The sequence below is a fragment of the Lissotriton helveticus genome, chromosome 7 (assembly GCF_964261635.1).
Source record: "Lissotriton helveticus chromosome 7, aLisHel1.1, whole genome shotgun sequence".
NCBI lineage: Eukaryota > Metazoa > Chordata > Amphibia > Caudata > Salamandridae > Lissotriton > Lissotriton helveticus.
In genome coordinates this window covers 502,123,632-502,141,769 of record NC_136068.1, presented here as the reverse complement: position 1 = coordinate 502,141,769, position 18,138 = coordinate 502,123,632, and the positions used below count along the sequence as shown (strand labels likewise).

At 47.3% G+C, this 18,138-nt stretch overlaps 1 protein-coding gene across 1 annotated transcript in view; it reads right to left on the bottom strand.

Annotated features, from left to right (window-relative positions):
* The window catches only part of LOC144768683 (RING finger protein 112-like), a 352,704-nt gene that overhangs the window by 64,878 nt on the left and 269,688 nt on the right, over positions 1 to 18,138 (bottom strand). The window contains exons 15-16 of the mRNA XM_078652512.1: positions 11,326 to 11,376; positions 8,440 to 8,514 (exon numbers count right to left, since the gene is read on the bottom strand). Of these exons, the coding sequence (XP_078508638.1) occupies positions 8,440 to 8,514; positions 11,326 to 11,376 (126 nt within the window). The remainder of the gene's footprint in view (positions 1 to 8,439; positions 8,515 to 11,325; positions 11,377 to 18,138) is intronic.

The following is an 18,138-nucleotide window of genomic DNA, read 5'->3' as shown; positions in this document are numbered from 1 at the left end:
CAAGGGCATGACTGGACTGTAATCTAGACACAATACAATACACAATGAACACGATACTTATTCCCCATTCATACCACGACATTAAAATACATGAAGAACATTTAAAAATAACAGTTCGAACAGAATACTACCTGGAATACGGAACACAGAATACATGAATTTCCTCGAGAACAGAACTGACTGGAACAGAAACTAGGTGCACTGCTGAAACAGTACGAAACTTACCGGTCTCATAAAGAGACACGTCAGGACCCGCATCCACCGAAGTGGACACTTCGTTTGTGGGTCTGTGTACCACCAACCCACGGACCAGAGTCAATTAAATTGACCCTGTCTAGATACTACCCCAGTAACGGTACTCACCGGGCAGCAAGAACGGAAGGCCTCAGACTGGACGGGACTGCTTGGACGCCGGACGGACGAACTTCGGACTTCTGTTACAGGTGGGCCTCCGGATACCTCGGACCTTGGACTCTCGGCTTGGGCTCTGGTCGGGACTCGCCGCGTTCCTCCACCGTCTCGTCTGGATGCTGGACCGCCTCCTCCGTCTCCTCCGTGGGCCTGAGGGATACTTGAAGCAGAAATATCTGCCGGTGCGCAGAAGAGTTCCGTCACGACTGCAGAGGGTCAGGGGGTCGGCGTGGCTTCACCGACGCGTGGGGAAAGGGCAAGTCCCTGTTCGGGCGCCATTATGTGGTAAATAAATAAATAATACCCTATTTTTGAATGAATAACAGATAGCTCAATAAATAAGAGTCAAGATTCGAGGTAGTAGGAGTTTTGCAGGTTTAATACAGCAAATACAGGAATAGGATGGCAAGGCCCAGCAGCGCTGCCGGGGTCAGGATCGGGACAAGGGGAATAACTTTTTAATAACAGTGCATGAGCATATATACATAACGCAAACACATAGCATTACATTGCAATAGGCGTAGCAGTGGGTGGAGCAAAAGGCGTGACGCGTAGCAGTCGCGAAAGATAAGGGTGAAAAGAGGTGTAACAGGGCGTATACATAGACATGTGATGCAAACGTAACAGAATATGTCATGAATGGGGCGGAAACCATGGAGGGGGCTACCTGAGGAGCCGGGACCTCTAACCTGATGGTGCGCGCAAACTAGCAATGACGTGTTACTAGGAGAAGCTGGGGGCTATGAACTCTGTGCTAGGAGCAGAGACTGAAGTCTGGAGAGTCAGGGCGACATGTACCTAAACAGCATCTAGTATCTGATGTTTTAGAGAACATGTTAATATAAACTAGAAGTCAGGAGGGGAAAGGCTAACTTGATTCTAAGACTGGACCATGCATTATTCTACATGTAGTGCGTGATGAAGAATATTAAATGACCATTAAATGCAGTATTTCTCTAACGTGGAGACGTGAAGGCTAGACAATGACGGAAACTATCGATGCGATTCAGTAGCTTTAGGAATGCAGAGAAGGAGGACTGAACTGATAACTGGAATCATAACATATTCTTGGCAGACTCAGAGGCAGAGCCAGGGTGAGCCGGGCACTGCGAGGCAGGAAGTAAGTGAAGGGTCGAGGATACAGGTGGGGGCTGTATCGCTCCTCAGCGAGGCTTCAGGAGACAGGAGCTGAATCTGGTGTCCGGGCCCTTTTGAGGCCTAGAAACGGGGACTTTTCAAAAGAATAACGTGCACACTGAGAAACGTGGCAACGTAGCTTTACATAGGCCTGATATTCGTAGTATTCACGAGAACTGGAAACTGGCATACTAGAGGTGGACACAACTGTAATTGCGTCATTAATCGAACATAGGGAATGCATATGCATATTTAATCATGCACACATAACATATGATGGATGACACGTAGGGACACAGAACATGGCAAAATTTACTTTTCCACATCTGGCTAACAACAGAAGGAGAATCAGGTGGGAAAACATAGCCTCTAGTCGGGAGAAGCTTCCGAAGTTGTATGCAGGAGTAATCCCTATCCTAGAGAGAGTAGGAGAATTAGACTGTGGGGTGGGCAATAAAGAGGCACTGGGCAAACTACATCAGGCACACGAGGACCTCATAAAGGGTGCCGCCCCAATCCTATTTAGCAATGCACAAAACTCAAAGAGGGGGGAGGTACAAAAATCCTCTTGGTACAACAAAGCCTGTAAAAAGGCAAAGGAAGAACTCCTTAAAAATATTAAGGAGGGCCAAGGAGGAGAGAAGGTAAGAGAAAGTAGACGGGTATATAAAAAACTCCTGGTCCATGCTAAAAAAGAATGGGAGGAGAACCAATGGGAGGAGATAAATAATTCCCTTGTGAAAGGAGACCACAGGATGTTCTGGAGAGTAGTGAATGGGGGGTCGGGGAATCTCCACTCAGCTATTGAGCCTAATATCGCTCCAGGGGTATGGCAGATTCACTTCCAATCCCTTTATAGCTCTGAGTTGGGAGAAACCCCGAACGATGTTGGGGGTGACCAGGCAGTATATGAGGGGGAACCAATAACAGTGGGAGAGGTTAGGGCAGCAATAGCAGGTCTGACATCGGGCAAGGCGCCAGGATTGGACGGCCTACCTGGGGACTTGTTTAAGCAGGAACCCGACGTATGGGCCCCCTACCTTGCTGTTCTGTTTAACGGAGTTTTGAGCGGTATGGAGGTTCCAAGTACTTGGCTGGGGGCAGAGGTGGTCCCCATATATAAGAAGGGCTCGCCCCTGCTCCCAGCCAACTATAGGCCAATCAGCCTAATTGATGTGCCTCAGAAGTTGCTCGGAAGGGTACTGCTGAACCGACTGCAGGAGTGGGAGGAGGAAACAGGAGTCCTTAGCCCCTACCAGGCAGGATTCAGAAAGGGGGTTTCAACAGTGGACCAGGTTTTTAGATTAAATATGATCTATTGGAGGGCAGCAATATTCGATGGCGGCAGCTTATACACAATATTTGTGGATCTGAGGGCCGCCTTCGACTTGGTGCCCAGAGGTAAACTTTGGAGCGTCCTCTCAGAGATGGGTGTACCCGCGGACATTTTATTAATCTTACAGAGATTACACCACAATAATTATGCCCGAGTGAGGTGTGGAAAGTCAGGGGCATTGACGGATAGATTCCCCGTTGACAGGGGGGTTAGGCAGGGCTGTGTGCTTGCACCGACCCTGTTCTGCCTCTTTGTCAACGGGGTAATCGCCCACCTGAATAGTACTGAAAATACCGATGCCCCAAAATTGAACGGCAGCAGGGTGCCTGCAATTATGTTTGCAGATGACACCCTGCTCCTGTCCAAACCCCCAATGGGGATTCAGCGGATTCTTGACTCTTTTGTGGCCTTTTGTACAGATAGGGGTCTAGAAATTAACGCCACAAAAACTAAATTTATGGTCTTGAATCCTAGTCAGAAATTGCGCCCGAACCCACTATTGGGAGCGTCAAGGTTAGAGAGAGTCTCCACCTTTGAATATCTAGGTGTAACCTTGAATCAGACCATGTCATGGGGGCCACATCAGACTAGAGCCAACCTTAAATTAGTGCAGACCACTGGGGGCATTGTGCGGTTGATGAAGAGTTCGACTTATCGGCCTCTGGGACCGCTAATACAGATTTATAAAGCACAGGCTAGGGGCGCCACTATGTATGGGGCGGAATTGTGGGGACACACACCAACTCGCAGTCTGTCGGCAACTGAGAACAATTTCATTAGACAGATAGTTGCCCTTCCGCCCAGCACCCCGCTCCTTCCTCTGAGGCTGGATCTGGGACTGAGACCAATAACTGATGAAATAGGTCTCAGACCCATAGTCTTCTGGCGAAGACTGTGGAGTAGTGAAGATCTATCTGCCTATAGGGCGGAATTGAGTGAGCTTCTAATTCATCCTAAAGCTTCACAAATCCCCTGGGTAAAATACATTCAACAATCATGCACAACACTGGGGCTTCCTGATCTCTGGTCCGACCCTGCAAACGCTTCATTAAACATCCCACGCAGAACTTTGGTCAAGGTCTACCACGACCAGAAATTATCATCTGCCATGGACGGTCAGCGGGAGGGATCATTAACATCTGTATTCATGTTGAGCAAGGACTCATATAGGCTGGAAAGGGTTTTGGACGCCATGTCCCCCATGTTGGCCAGGAAACTGTTTCTCCAATGGAGATATGGAACATTGCCCTTCCGATCTTTCACCAGCTCCTGGACAACCCCGTCCTCTTCTAAGCAGTGTCCGGCATGCTCCTATGTGGAGGAGAGTGATTTACATGTGGCCCTGTTTTGTCCATCCTATACGAAAGCTAGGAAGTACTGGCTCCTACCACTAATCAAGAACTTTGGTTGTAGGGAGTACCTGCCAATGTATAGAATCCTGAAAACCGATGTTTCGAGTTTAACAGTGTTTGCAATGGCAAAATTCCTCACCAATGTCTGGCATACCCGCACTCGCATTCTGAAATCTCAGGCCCTGAGTTAATCCCAAACTTTTTTAAATATGTAATTCTGGTAGTTTTAACTTACAGGAATGATTTTATAGTGTATAGCATGTGTTGTGGATTTTATTATGGTTGCACTTGTTTCACTGTTGTTGTATATCTTTTATGGCTATATGGCCGAAATAAAGATGAATAAATAAACAAATATATATCTATTAAGCTGCCTGCCATCAAAGCAGGTCTTCATGACCTTGCCTGTCACACCTCCATTACATTCCGCTGCCATCCTCGGCTTCCAGCATATGGGTTGCACCAGTGATTTTTAGGTTTCGCCTGCAAAGCACTTGCACTGTGCTTATAAAATCTCTTGTATTTAATACATCTTAAAAGTGGACTCTTATCAGTTCCCAATGCTGATTTACTGTGTTCATTCGCCTTTGTGTGGAACTTTGTTTTGGTTAACTTCCCCTGCCTGCAAGTATTTACAATACTTCTAAAGCTGTTCACACTGTTGCCCCATTCACTGTCAGGATAAGATCTCTTCCCACAGAAAAGGCAGACAGCTTCTAACAGTATGTTGGAACGCTTGCTTTTTATTACTCAGTTGTGTAAAGCAGATGCTTTAGTCTTAGAACGTTTGTATTTCCTAATTTATACCGCAATACCCTTTTTTGCACTTTGTAGACATTTATTAGATTGATTTTTTCAACCTAATCTATTTTGTCATTATGATCAAATTTAAAATGTTGTAATAAACATTGCATTTTAAAAATAGTCAAGTCAAGTCAAGTCAAAGAATTTATATAGCGCACTACATACCCAGAGGGTCTCAAGGCGCTTAGGGAGGGGAGGGGGATTACTTGTCAAATATCCACATTTTAAGTTGCTTTCTGAATGCTAGGTGGTTCTGGGTAAGGCGAAGGTAAGTGGGGAGTGAGTTCCATGTTTTAGCAGCCAGGTATGAGAAGGATCTGCCTCCCATTGTGGTCTTGTTGATGCGAGGTACAGTGGCGAGGGCTTGGCTGGAAGAACGTAGTTGGCGGGAGGGGGTGTAGAAGGACAGTCGTGAGTTGAGGCATTCTGGTCCGATGTCGTAGAGTGATTTGTGTGCGTGGGTTAGCATTCGGAAAGTGATCCTCTTATTGACGGGTAGCCAGTGGAGGTCTTTCAGGTGACCAGAGATGTGTTCGTTGCGCGGGATGTCTAATATGATCCTGGCTGAGGTGTTTTGGATTCGTTGGAGTTTCTTCTGGAGTTTAGCGGTAGTGCCTGCGTAGAGGGTGTTTCCGTAGTCCAGTCGGCTCGTGACCAGAGCATGGGTGACTGTTTTTCTGGTTTCGGTGGGGATCCAGCGAAATGTTTTTTGGAGCATGCGGAGAATGTTGAAGCAGGATGAGGATACGGCGCTGACTTGTCTGTTCATTGAGAGTGAAGAATCCAGGATAACGCCTAGGTTCCGTGCGTGGTCTGTCGGGATGGGTGCTTTTCCAAGAGCTTCCGGCCACCAAGAGTCGTCCCATGCAGAGGGGGAAGTACCTAAGATGAGGACTTCTGTTTTATCTGAGTTCAGTTTCAGATGGCTGTGTTTCATCCATTCGGCAACTTCTTTCATTCCTTCGTGTAGGTTAGTTTTGGCGGTGCTGGGGTCATTAGTGAGAGAGAGGATCAGTTGAGTGTCATCCGCGTAAGAGATGATGTTGAGGTTGTGTTGGCGGGCGATGGTCGCGAGAGGGCTCATGTATACGTTGAAGAGGGTGGGACTGAGTGAGGATCCTTGTGGTAAAAATAAAGTTAATATACAAGAGCCAGTCTATATTTTATTACTGAACAGGCAGCCACAAGTGAAATTATCTTGCAGACAACAGTCATGATTTGAATGGTACACCAGATGCAGTAGCAATGGGCCCAAAAGTTGTCAGAACACCTCTAAGCACATAATATTACTATATTTGACTACTAAACAGGCAGTCACAATTGCAGTTACCTTACAGTTAAAAGGGACTTGATTTGAATGGTGCAGCAGGTGCAGTGGCACCGGGGCTGAAAGCTCTAGGGAGCTCACTAAACCCAGATATTGCCAACATTTTTAATCAAACAAGCAGTCACAAGTGCAGTTACCTTGCAGGCAACATGGCCATGATTTCATTGGTGCAGCGACACCAGGACCAAAAGCTGAAGGCACCACACTCAACACCTAAAATTGCTTTATTTTACTACTAAACAGGCAGTCACACGAGGAGTTCTCTTGCAGACAACGGGGTCATTATTTGCATGGTGTAGCAGGTGCAGTGGCACTGGGTCCAAAAGTTATTAGAACTCCTTTAAACACCTAATATTGCCGTATTTTACTACTATACAGGCAGTCACAATTGCAGTTACCTTGCAGTTGAAAGGGGCTTGATTTAAATGGTGCAGCAGGTGCAGTGGCACCAGGGCTAAACGTCATCATAACTCCACTAAACACCAGATATTATTATATTTTATTCCAAAACAGGCAACCACAAGTGCAGTTACCTTGCAGACAACAGGGTCATGATTTGAAAGATGCAGCAGATGCAGTGGCGCCGGGCCCAAAAGTTATCATGACAGCCTAGAAACCCCTGATGTTGCTATATTTTACTACTATACAGGCAGACAAAATTGCAGTTACCTTGCAGTTAAAAGGGGCTTGATTTGAATGGTGCAGCGGGTGCAGTGGCACTGTGGCCAAAAGCTCTAGGGGCCCCACTAAACACAGAATATTGCTAAACTTTACTACTAATCAGGCAGGCACAAGTGCAGTTATCTTTCAGGCATCAGGGGCATGATTTGAATGGTGCAGCAGATGCAATGGCACAGGGCCTAAAAGTTGTCATAACTCTTCTAAACACATAATAGTGTTATTACAGTAATTCTATTATTTACCTCTTTCATTTTTCAAAATGTATTATTACCTGCACTATACCACTAGAACCAGCGCAATATATTGCCATTTTGTACATAAACAAATGATAACACTTTAACAGACTTTCTGTAAAGTATTTTTACCAACTATTCAGAAAGCTACAACTTACAACAAAAAACAGCTTATTATTAATCACATAGGCGAAACCTACGCATTTACCAGTGCTTGTTTACATTGCCATCACTGCTAATCTCTTCCTCTTTCATCAATAAATCCACATAACAGATACTGACACTCAGGGTGAGGGGTTAAGGGGACATGTTTTAAGAGTAAGTGCAGATGGTGAAGCCAATGTCCTGATGCGTATACATCGAAAGCTATTTATCTATCACACACTCCTTGGATTGAAAGAGTAAAAAGAACAGTTGATGTACGGAATGCTGAACAATGTCACCTCCAGTACAGAGATCTGGGCCTAAATCCATAGTTTTGTGCACACCATGCCATTCCAGCTCAAACCCAGCCATATGCAAATCAGACTTGACCCTGCTCCCCATGGGAACAGTCCAGCATGAACTGCCAGGCTAGGTTCTACCTGGACCAGAAACAAGAATCCTGGGAGTGGTATCAGGGTATCACCACTCATCAGCCAGGCTATTTTGACTCCAGTGGCATGGTGAGCACGAGGCTTGGGCATAAACTTCCCACTTGAGGCAGCAAATTGGATTCAAGCTAGTCTGGCTGATGAGGGGTGACGCCCCGAAAATGGTCCCAGGATGCTTGCTTCCGGTCTAAGGAGTTCCTGGCTTGGCAGTTCGGGCAGGAGTCTTCCCATTGTTCACTGGCCATTTTATCCGCAGTAAATGTTTATATATTTGACTTGCAGAAATCAGTGAGAAGCAAATTGCAGAGGTGCGGTGTTTACTGCAAAACTTGCAATTCTGGTTGGCAAACTTCTATTTGGGCTGGGATCAGAATTTTCTCATTGGAGCTCTGAATCAGGGCCTATGTGTAATAAACAATTTTCTTCATGACTTCGATTACCAGCACAGCCTACGGACAGCAAGTAACTGATTCTGCCATAGCCTCACCACCTCTCAGAAGCAGCAGGCCCTTTTTGCAGTTATGGCTGACTCCCAGAAGTGCAGAAGACAGCATGCCACACTCACCTGCTCCCTTAGATAGTCGCTGTACATCTCTCTGAACTCCTCCTTCACGTCCTGGTTCTTCATTGTGATGGCTATCTGAAAGACAAGAGTTCAAGAGACATGTCACAAGCGAGAGACTGTCGGAGGGGCCTACAGAGAGCTTGAAGGGGATTTGAGCTAAAGGTGTCAGAGCCTCATTGCTTTTCTGGCTCAGTGTGTCAGACAACTGTACAATTCTGTCCTTCTTCTATGTTCTTGCCCACTTTCTGTTTTCTACAGTGCCCTTGACATCCTCAAGACTACTGGGGATGTCCCATGGGTTTTTGTTCCAGTCTAAGTAGAGTACTAAACCGTGCTGAATGAGGATACTCGTAAAGTGTACCTTACGTACTAGAGAGTGGCAACAGCCCATCACCTAGGTATGGCGAATTTGAGGGATGCTCATCGTGCCTGAATGTAAAGGGGATAGAGGAATTATAAACTGCACCCTCTGGAGAGGTGCCTACGAGTCCTTTCAGAAAAAATCTAATCTACCACACAATAATATAATTATATACTCTTATGAAGGGCAGGATACCCAAAAAGGGTTTCCTGGCGCTGAGCAAACGATCATCCTAAATGTGATTCTTTACTGTACTTCGACTACATGGGGTGGCTGGGGAGCATTTGAAGGGGGCGGGGTGTGTGAATGCTGCGTGAGATGTAAAGTGTCCTCCACAAGGACACAGTGACTACAGACTAGTACCAAGGCCCCTTTTTTGGTTGTCGTCACTCCTTCGGACGTGGCACATTGCCAGTAGCAGAGCACAAGTCCTGCACTACAGATAACATGTTTGTGGCTTACCCATGTCCCATTTTGGACTTCAATGCCACTCCACACAAATTTACCTGGTAATAGTACCAAAGTAATGTCAAGTTAAGCTCGACCCTTGTGCCACGTGAAGCGCACAGGCCTGCTCTGCCCAGCAACAGTCCTGTTAAAACAGCTGTCGCATTTGGATGCTTTGCTCTGACGACATCGGAATGGACATCTGTTTTCTCTTTTCTTCTGTCCTGTATTGTATGGAGTCCAGTAGAGTTTGTATCAAAATGTCCCCATCTCTTGTTGGGGGGTGAGCTCACATTTGCAAGTGGTCTATGACTGGGCACTAACTTTTTGCCAGTAGTCCCATGCAATCATGCGAGCCCAACACCAGGTGGCGATCTAATGCACAGTGTAGTATCTGCAGCTCATATGCCACGAACATACTGACCCTCAGGGACACATACTTCTGTACTCATATTGACTTCAAGAATAAACAGCAGTGTGGGCTGAGAGGACACTGTGCCAGAATTGTGACTGTCATTGGTCCTTCATCTACTCATCGTACCTTTACCACACTACGCCACAAGTACACGACCAATGCCTTTCTGAGGCCGATGCCTGCTTGGAAAATTGACTCGAGGTAGAGCTGGCCCAGGAGTCAGAGTACATGAAACTATGCTCACAAGGACCAAAGAGCAATGACCCAGAGGTTAGCAGATAGGTCCTACCTGATCCTAGTAGTGTGGTGGGCCTAGGACGTGGGAAGTGCAGCATGTGCAACTCTACAGTGTTCCTTTATCTGCTGAATGAGATGAAGCAACACTAGAGGTTCTCTCACAAACCTACAACTGGGTTCCCTTCACGTCTGGGGATGATCAGGCTTGAGTCAAGACCATTCAAACCATCGCTCTACTACTTATAGTTCTTGGTTCATCACTGTTAAACCATTCTGGTATCAGACTAACCCTAAACACTGGAGCTTTTTTTCAAACAAGGGCTGAGCCCCCTGCCAGTTTCGTGAAATGGACCTTACCTCCCTTGTGTGCAAGGCACTGGTTATCTTTTCTTCCCCACTACCCTTCGGAAACTGAAACCTAACTTTTGTCAGCATTATGGCACCTGGGAATTATGACCCTGCCACTGGTCCTTCGCCTATTCATCATATCTCTATCACCTCCTCCCTAACTACGCCACAAGTACAAGAACAAAGCCTTTTAAATACTTTGACTGTCAAGTGACAACTGGGAGTCAACCAGCTTAGGTTCCGTGGACACCCCTCTTAATCCACTGCTAGCACCCTTTTTGGGTTTGGTGTTTGAGAACACCCAAAGCAGCAGAACAACCTCCTGACTTTTGCTTGGGGCCAAGGGATAGGCCAGATAGGCAGAGATATGCTTGTTTCAATACACCGTTTGGCCACAAATTCATTGGTGGGTTCACAAATTTGTAGGACACCAAGATGTCCACACCCTAAATGTCTTGTAATGTACTGCCAAGGCTTCCTAATCCTCAGTCACATGACAATATTGGCTATAGATCTCACTGTAAAATGGTTGGTGCTTTATTGGGCCTAATCTCTGGAAGGATTTCCTGCTTATGTACATCATTTACAAATTTCCCTACATGTCTCTACTATAAATAAAAACAAAACGCATTTTTAAAGTACCACACTGGCTGGACATTAACGTTTATTGAAAGTGAATATGGTTACTGAATTTCAAACCTACCACCACTCGGATTATCCCTTAGTTCTTGATCAGCCTACCCTTAGAGAGTGAAGTATACACAGGGAGTACGGGCTCGAAGGCCCTGGGACACAAGGTGAGAGTGAAGTATACACAGTGAATATTGTCTCAAAGGCCTTGGGACACAAGGGGCAAATGACAAAACCTACAAAGGATATTCCCAAGTGACCAGAAGTTGCCCAAGACCTGATGCAAAGGACTCAGCATCAAGGAAAACTTGCAGGACATTTGCAAAACTGATCCCTTTTAAGGGGCACACTGTTTTTTAATGCCACCAACATGCCATCTATATCTAGAATAGGTTTGAAAAGTCATATTTACCACATCTGGGTCTAATTAATAAAGAAGAAAACCTACCTCAAGTGGAGAGGAGAAGCCATAATTCTTCTTCATCACGTCCACAAATTTCTGAAAAGGGGAGCACAATTAGTGAATGTTAAGTGCATTCTTATTTGGCAGACACACAAGTTCTCCAGCGGTGTCTTTGTCTACCCATTGCATCCGCTCCCCTGCGGAAGGGGCAAGGCCCGTGTTTGACTTTAGTTTAATGTGTTGGTAAGCAGGTGTTGGGATGGAAAAGTCCTCTGCATGGTAGACGTGTACCCCTGCCCTGAGTGCCCAACTGTACTGATGCCTGGATCCCTAATGCAGAGTTTTTTGTCATACAGGATCACTCGCCTGTTTAAAAGTTCCTCTGCTGTGTGCTCAACTCACCCTTGGCCTACTTCGGGTAAATGTGGAGTGCTGCGCAGTGCAGGAGAAGTTACTCTGCTTTGGTTGCATCTGTACCTGGGAAGGGTATAGTACAAGAATGGAGCAGTATAGTGTGGTGCAAGTGTGGTTAGTATATGTATTGGGTGTATGTATGCTTGAGAGGAATACATTACATGGGAGATGTAGTGCTGTGCAGTGAAAGGGTGTGCTGGGTGTATGTATGCTAGCGTGACGTACAATATAGGAGGGTGAAGTGTTAGGCAGGGCGCACATAGTGAGTGTGTGTGCTGTCAGTGTGTGTGTTTTAAAATAGCACACCCTGGTTGAATATAGAAAAGCTTTAGTGCTGTGTGCATGTTATACGTGAGGGTACAATGCATAGAGGTATTTGTGCTGAACAGAAAGTGTGCTATGAATGTACACTGAGTGCAAGTGTGATTACATGAAGGACCAGGTTTTCCGTTTTCAGAAGGACAGGCCTACTTGACATGATGAGGAGAGGAATACCCCAGACAGATATGTGTATTGCTGCATTCCTGTGAGATGGGAGGGACACACACTGGTGGGAAAAGGAAGAGTCTTCCTTCACACTTCAAAAGACTGCTCTTTGATTCAGTGATAAATCGCAATGAAGGGGCCTGGACACATCTCAGTAAGGAGATGGGGTGGATAAGAGAATTATTGCGAGTTGGGCTGGAGGTCTAGGATTAATCTTTTGATGCACATATCACTGTGGTTGACATCCAGGTATGAACTCTAGTCACTCCCATGAATTGTGTTGTGGACAATCAGCTTCAGAGTTGTGTTACTGACCTCTTACATGAAGAAAGTAGAAAATGAAAAGTGACCACTTTAAAAGAAGCAGAACCCCAACATAAACCTTCATAGACCCAGATCCTAAATCACATTTAGAATCTGGAAAAGGACTATAGTGGGTGGTTGAGTCCCCAAAAATCTGCCATCTGTCAAGCAGCCAGACAGGCTGTGTGAGAGGTGGAAGCTCTGAAAGACGTCTGCCTGTGACCAGTACTGGGGGCCAAGGCCTGCTAGTTTCCCAGCTGGGTGAGGGGACATCACCCAGGGAAACCCAAGACCACCTGCCCGGGAGCCCGGAGCAACCACGAAAGCCTACTTACCAAGACCAGTGCGCCCTGCGAGGAAGAGAAGAGCCTTGGAGGGAGCAAGGGCCAGTGGGAAGCCCTATAGTGAGGACTCCTGAGCAAGGTGTAAGGATTCGGCTGTGCGCCGATCAGGCCATTACCCGTGTGCAGGATTGTTTTCAGCAATCCCTGTATGCAAGGAGAAGGCTGCGGTAGACTGATGAGTGTGTTGAGCGCAGTATGCGTCTTGCTACACCTGTACCGCCACAGGGCGGTGACCCTGAATGCCAGAGGGGGCCATTTGTAATGAACACTTCAAATAGTGCCAAGACTTGTGACCATCTCAGGCGCTTGAGCTGGACGAGCCGGCGCCGTCATAACCACGTTCTGTGGCAACCATGAATACCAGGAGGGGCTGCCGGTACCAATGTTGCTAAAGGATTTGGGGTGCCGCCCGTAGGAGAGACTGAGGCTACAACCCGTGAGTTTGACACGCACTGCAAGGGAACTGCCCTCGATTCATGGCAGAAGTCTGCCAAAGACACAGTGGACGGCGTCACATCCTCGCTGGCTCCAGTCGGAAGATGAAAGGATTCTCATCCTACCCCCCAAACCTCCCCCCCGCCCAATTGAGAAAAGTCAGCTTACTGCGTCTTCGTGAACAGTGAGCTGCTCCGACATCAGAGAGAATCTCAGAGAGAGAGCCTGCACCACTGGGTGCTGCTGCTTGGGCCAAGAGCAGCCCGACTTCTCCGAAAAGAGGTTGACTTGTGGGTTGCGTTGAATGGCCCAGGGGACTTGCTGCTAACAGTGCTGCGGCACCACAGACACTTTTGACTACATTTCTAAAGAGCTGAAGGGAGAACTCTTGAGTACAGCCTAATATAGTTTTCATTCCCTGAAGTGGCCACCAGTGAATAGGGAATAACTCGGAACACGTTACACGAAGGAGGGTGGGACAGGAATATGTATGACAATTCCTAAAATTCCAACCTCAAAGTGGATTGTGTTTCTTCTGGATGTCGCATTTCATTGCGTTTGTAGAGTTAGAAATAAAATACTACTTTTCTTACATAAGCAAGTATTTGGCTGGGCAGTGATTTATTGTTTGTACTGGTTCCAATTTGGGTTTTGAATCGTATTCACTGACCTATATCTAAATCCGCCCCAAGGGAGCCTTGACTGCTTGATCACAGGTGCCACTGAGAGTCAAGTGAAAAAGGGGTACTCGGCCCAGTTGAGCAGGATCCATAGTAGGATGGTCCCCGGGACATCAGGTGCAAAAGGCCTCAACCACCACGGTTGAGTGCAGTAACCCCTTGGCCTTCTGATAGGGTTTCTGACAGCAGGTAATCCATTGCTACCGTCTCTGTGGCTAAGCAGGGAAAGGAAAGAGTTTTTTTTTTTTAATTATTTTATTTTTGTTCACCAAGCATTAGTTACAACCACACCATTTAGTATGACATTGGAATATAGGTACAGTTCGCAATACACATTTGGCTTTTAGGTAGGAACAATTCAGGCCGTCGTCAACCCTACAATGGAGTAGACCTCTGGGGCCCGCCAACAGTAACATTATAGCGTCTATCAGCCCCCCATCGCCATCAAAGAGTTAAGAAGACATCTCCCCTACCCGCTCATCTGAGGGGTCTTCTGGTTGATTTAATAGGTAGTTCACAAATGGTTGCCAGAAGTCCTTGGGTCTAGAAGCGATTGGCAGGTTCTCTTCGTAGGTTTGCAGTGTTTCTTTACAGTATACCATGTCTGATAACCAGTCCTTGAACCTGGGTGGTCGCCTGCTCCCCCATTTTATGGCTATTCGTCGTTTTGCTAACAATAGCGCCACCGCTAGCAGTTTACGTCGACCATGTTGTCTAAGCTTATATACTCCTAATAGACAGTTTATTGGCGAATTTGGGATCGGTTCAGATAGCATTTGAGACAGCACAGTCGTGACTTCCCGCCAGTACCCCCCCCCAGTGCAGGACACGCCCATGCAGTATGCAGGAAATCAGCCCCTGGGGCAGAGCATTTTTTACACTTATCATCGGTTCTAAGACCATATCTATATAGTTTCGCTGGAATATAGTAAGCCTGGTGTAGGTATCTGAAGTGTATAATGCAGAGGTTGCAATTTGGTGTAAGTAGGTGCAGTTGTGCGCAGCTGTAGTTCCAGTCGTCCTCTCATAGTTCGGATCCCGTTGCCTCTGCCCATCTAGCCCTGGCCCTGTCACAATCAATGTTCTGCTCGCTCTGGGACGCATTATAGAGTGTAGTGACCAGAGCCACTCGTGTCGGTGCGGTGAGTAGCTTTTGGAGAGCCAGCAGTGTATCGGGTTCTGACGGGAACGCACTGTAGAGGTCTCTCACAGCCGCCCGCAGTCTGTGATAAGCAAAGAGTTTGAGCGGTGTCTGATGAGCGCAAAGGGCGGGATCACTGCTCGATATGAACGTGTTGTGTGGGAAGAGGCTGCCTAGTGTCGTCAGACCCATTTCTCCCAGGGTGTCCCTCATTTTCCGTTCCAGTGTAACCGACAGTCTAGGGTGATGTGCCAGAGGGAGCGCTGGCGCGTACAGTGGCAGTTTCTGTGCCCTTGAGGCCAGTGCGTGCAATGCTCTGGAGGTGCACTTGACGGGGTGTATAGTGTCGTTCGCATAATAGCCTAATGGGTCAGAGATGTATTGAGTCAACTTGTGTGGGAGTACACTGTCAGTTTCCACCGCGATGTGTGGGATGTGTGAATGTGGCCGAGTCCAGTAGTGTGCGTGTTGTGCCTGCGCGCAGTAATAGTACAGCTGTAGGTCAGGTGCTGCAAAGCCTCCCTGGTGATAAGGCTGAGTGAGAATTCGCCAGCTCACCCTTGGCTGTTTACCAGCCCATGTAAGTCTCTGCTGTGCAGCACGTAATCTATGGAAAAATGCCTGTGTGAGCCATATCGGTATGTTCCAGAATAGATAGAGGAGGCGGGGCAGTAGCACCATTTTTTGTAGTGCTATTCGGTCCGCCATGGACAGGGGCAGCTTTATCCAGCGTTCAATCTGGTCATCCAATTTGCTCACCACCACCCCATAATTCTCCTTAATGACCGTCTCAGGGTCTCGATGAATCCAGATCCCCAGGTATTTCACCGGGTCTGCGCTCCACAGCAAGGGATAGTCCATGTGGGGTTCTAAGGTCGCCGGTGTGAGGGGTATCACTATCGATTTACTCCAGTTGATACTCAGGCCAGAGTACCGTTCAAATTTGACGTATTCCCTGATTAGTGGATTTAGGTTCGTGTCTGGGTGGCGAACGTATAGGACCATATCGTCCGCATATAGCGATATGCTCACAGGTCTCAGGCTAAACTGGAGTGCCGTTTCTGGGTGGGTCTGCCTTATTTTACAAGCGAGCGGCTCCAGTACGATCGCAAAGAGGATGGGCGATAAAGGGCACCCCTGCCTCGTCCCTCGACTGATCTCAAATGTCTGCGAGGTATGGCCGTTGATTCTCCCTCTGGCTCTGGGTTCTACGTAAAGGAGGGCCACCCATGTTAGGAATGCCTTCGGGAAACCCATCCTGGTCAGCACAGTCATCATGAAGTCCCATTCAACCGAGCCGAAGGCCTTCGCTGCATCAAGCAGCGCGGCCACCGCTGGCATCTCGGGGTTCAAGCTATGGTACATAGCAAAGATAGTGCGTATATTTTGGGATGTGGAGCGCGTGGGTATGAACTCCGCCTGGTCTGGGAGGATTAGCATCTTCAGCAGTGGCTGTAGTCTTGTGGCGAGTATTTTTGCTAGTATTTTAACATCTGTGTTTATGAGGGATAGGGGGCGGTACGATTCGCAAAGTGTGGGGTCCTTGCCTGGCTTCGGCAATGCTATTAAGAGTGCCTCCCGTAAGGTCGGGGGGAGAGCCCCTTCCTCATATGCCTGTTCCAGCATCTGAGCTAGTTGTGGGATCAGCAGATCTTTGTACTATTTATAGAATTCCCCGGGCAAACCGTCCAGTCCCGGGGCTTTATTGTTAGGTAATGAGTCTATTGCCTCCTGGAATTCCTCTTTCGTGATGTGGTGACCCAGGTATTCCATATGAGTATTCGATAGCCAAGCCAGACCGATATCGTCTAGGTATGCATGTATGTCTGGAGTGTTATGCGCTGTTTTAGTAGTGTATAGTGTGGAATAGTACATGCGAAATTGCTCAAAAATTGAAGGGGTATCAGATACTGGGGTGCCCTGTTCGCTGTTAATGTGGGTTATTAACGAATTATTTATGGCTGGCTTAATTTTTTGTGACAGCGCTCTGCCCGGACGCCCTCCTTCTCCATATGCCCTGGCTCTGTATTGCTTAGAAAGGTATTTTGTCTCTGTGTCTGCATATTCGTTGTATGTATCCAGTTTAGTTCAGATTTCGGCTAATAGGGGGGGTGTAATGTAGAAGCATATTCTAACTCTAGTGCCCGTATGTCTTGCTCCACCATCTGCAACTGTTGCCTGATGTCTTTTAGTAACCCGGCGTGTTTACCTATGCAGTGTCCTCTTATGGTCACCTTAAACGCCTCCCACAGGGTTCTGTAGCTGTCTACTGAGTCCCTCATTGGTTTGGAAAAATGCGACTATGGCCTGTCTCAGGTCTTCCCGGAATGGCTGGTTTGTCAGAGCAGACGGCTTGAGCTGCCAGTTGAATTGTCTTGGGGTGTGAGTCGGAATGTCTAATAGCAGCTTCACCGGCGAGTGATCAGATAGAGTCTTTGGCAAGTATTCCACCTGATTCACCCAGGTGCTGGTGGCTTGGGTGACTAGCCAGTAATCAATCCTGGACCAGGTGGAGTGGGCTATCGAGGTGCATGTGCCTTCCCTTCTCCCTGGGTGTCGCATGCGCCATACATCGAGCATGGACCATTCTTGCATGCCCTCAAGGAGAGAGCGTGCGGCGCGTCTACCATGGTTGTCAGAACCAGTAGCTCTATCCATCTTCGGGTCTAAACAGGTATTAAAGTCCCCACCCCACACAATCTCCATTGGGTTTGTTTCGCGGAGTTTAATCCAAATGTCATCATAGAACGTTGGGTCATCCGCGTTGGGGCCATAAGTTGTGATTAGCGTAAGATCCGTACCCCCGAAGTCTCCCCTGAGTAGCACGTATCGCCCTTGATCGTCTGTGGCCGTATGGTGCAGTGTAAATGGGATATTGCGTTTCACCAATATCAGGACTCCCCTGGCATAATTGGAATAGGAGGACACCACCCGGTATTGAGCTCATCTGTTCCCTATACCATTGTCTTTCCGAGGTGCCGTGTGAGTCTCTTGGAGGCATGCAATGTCTATCTTATGTCTGTCTAAGTATGCAAGCACATTTCGAATCTTGCGC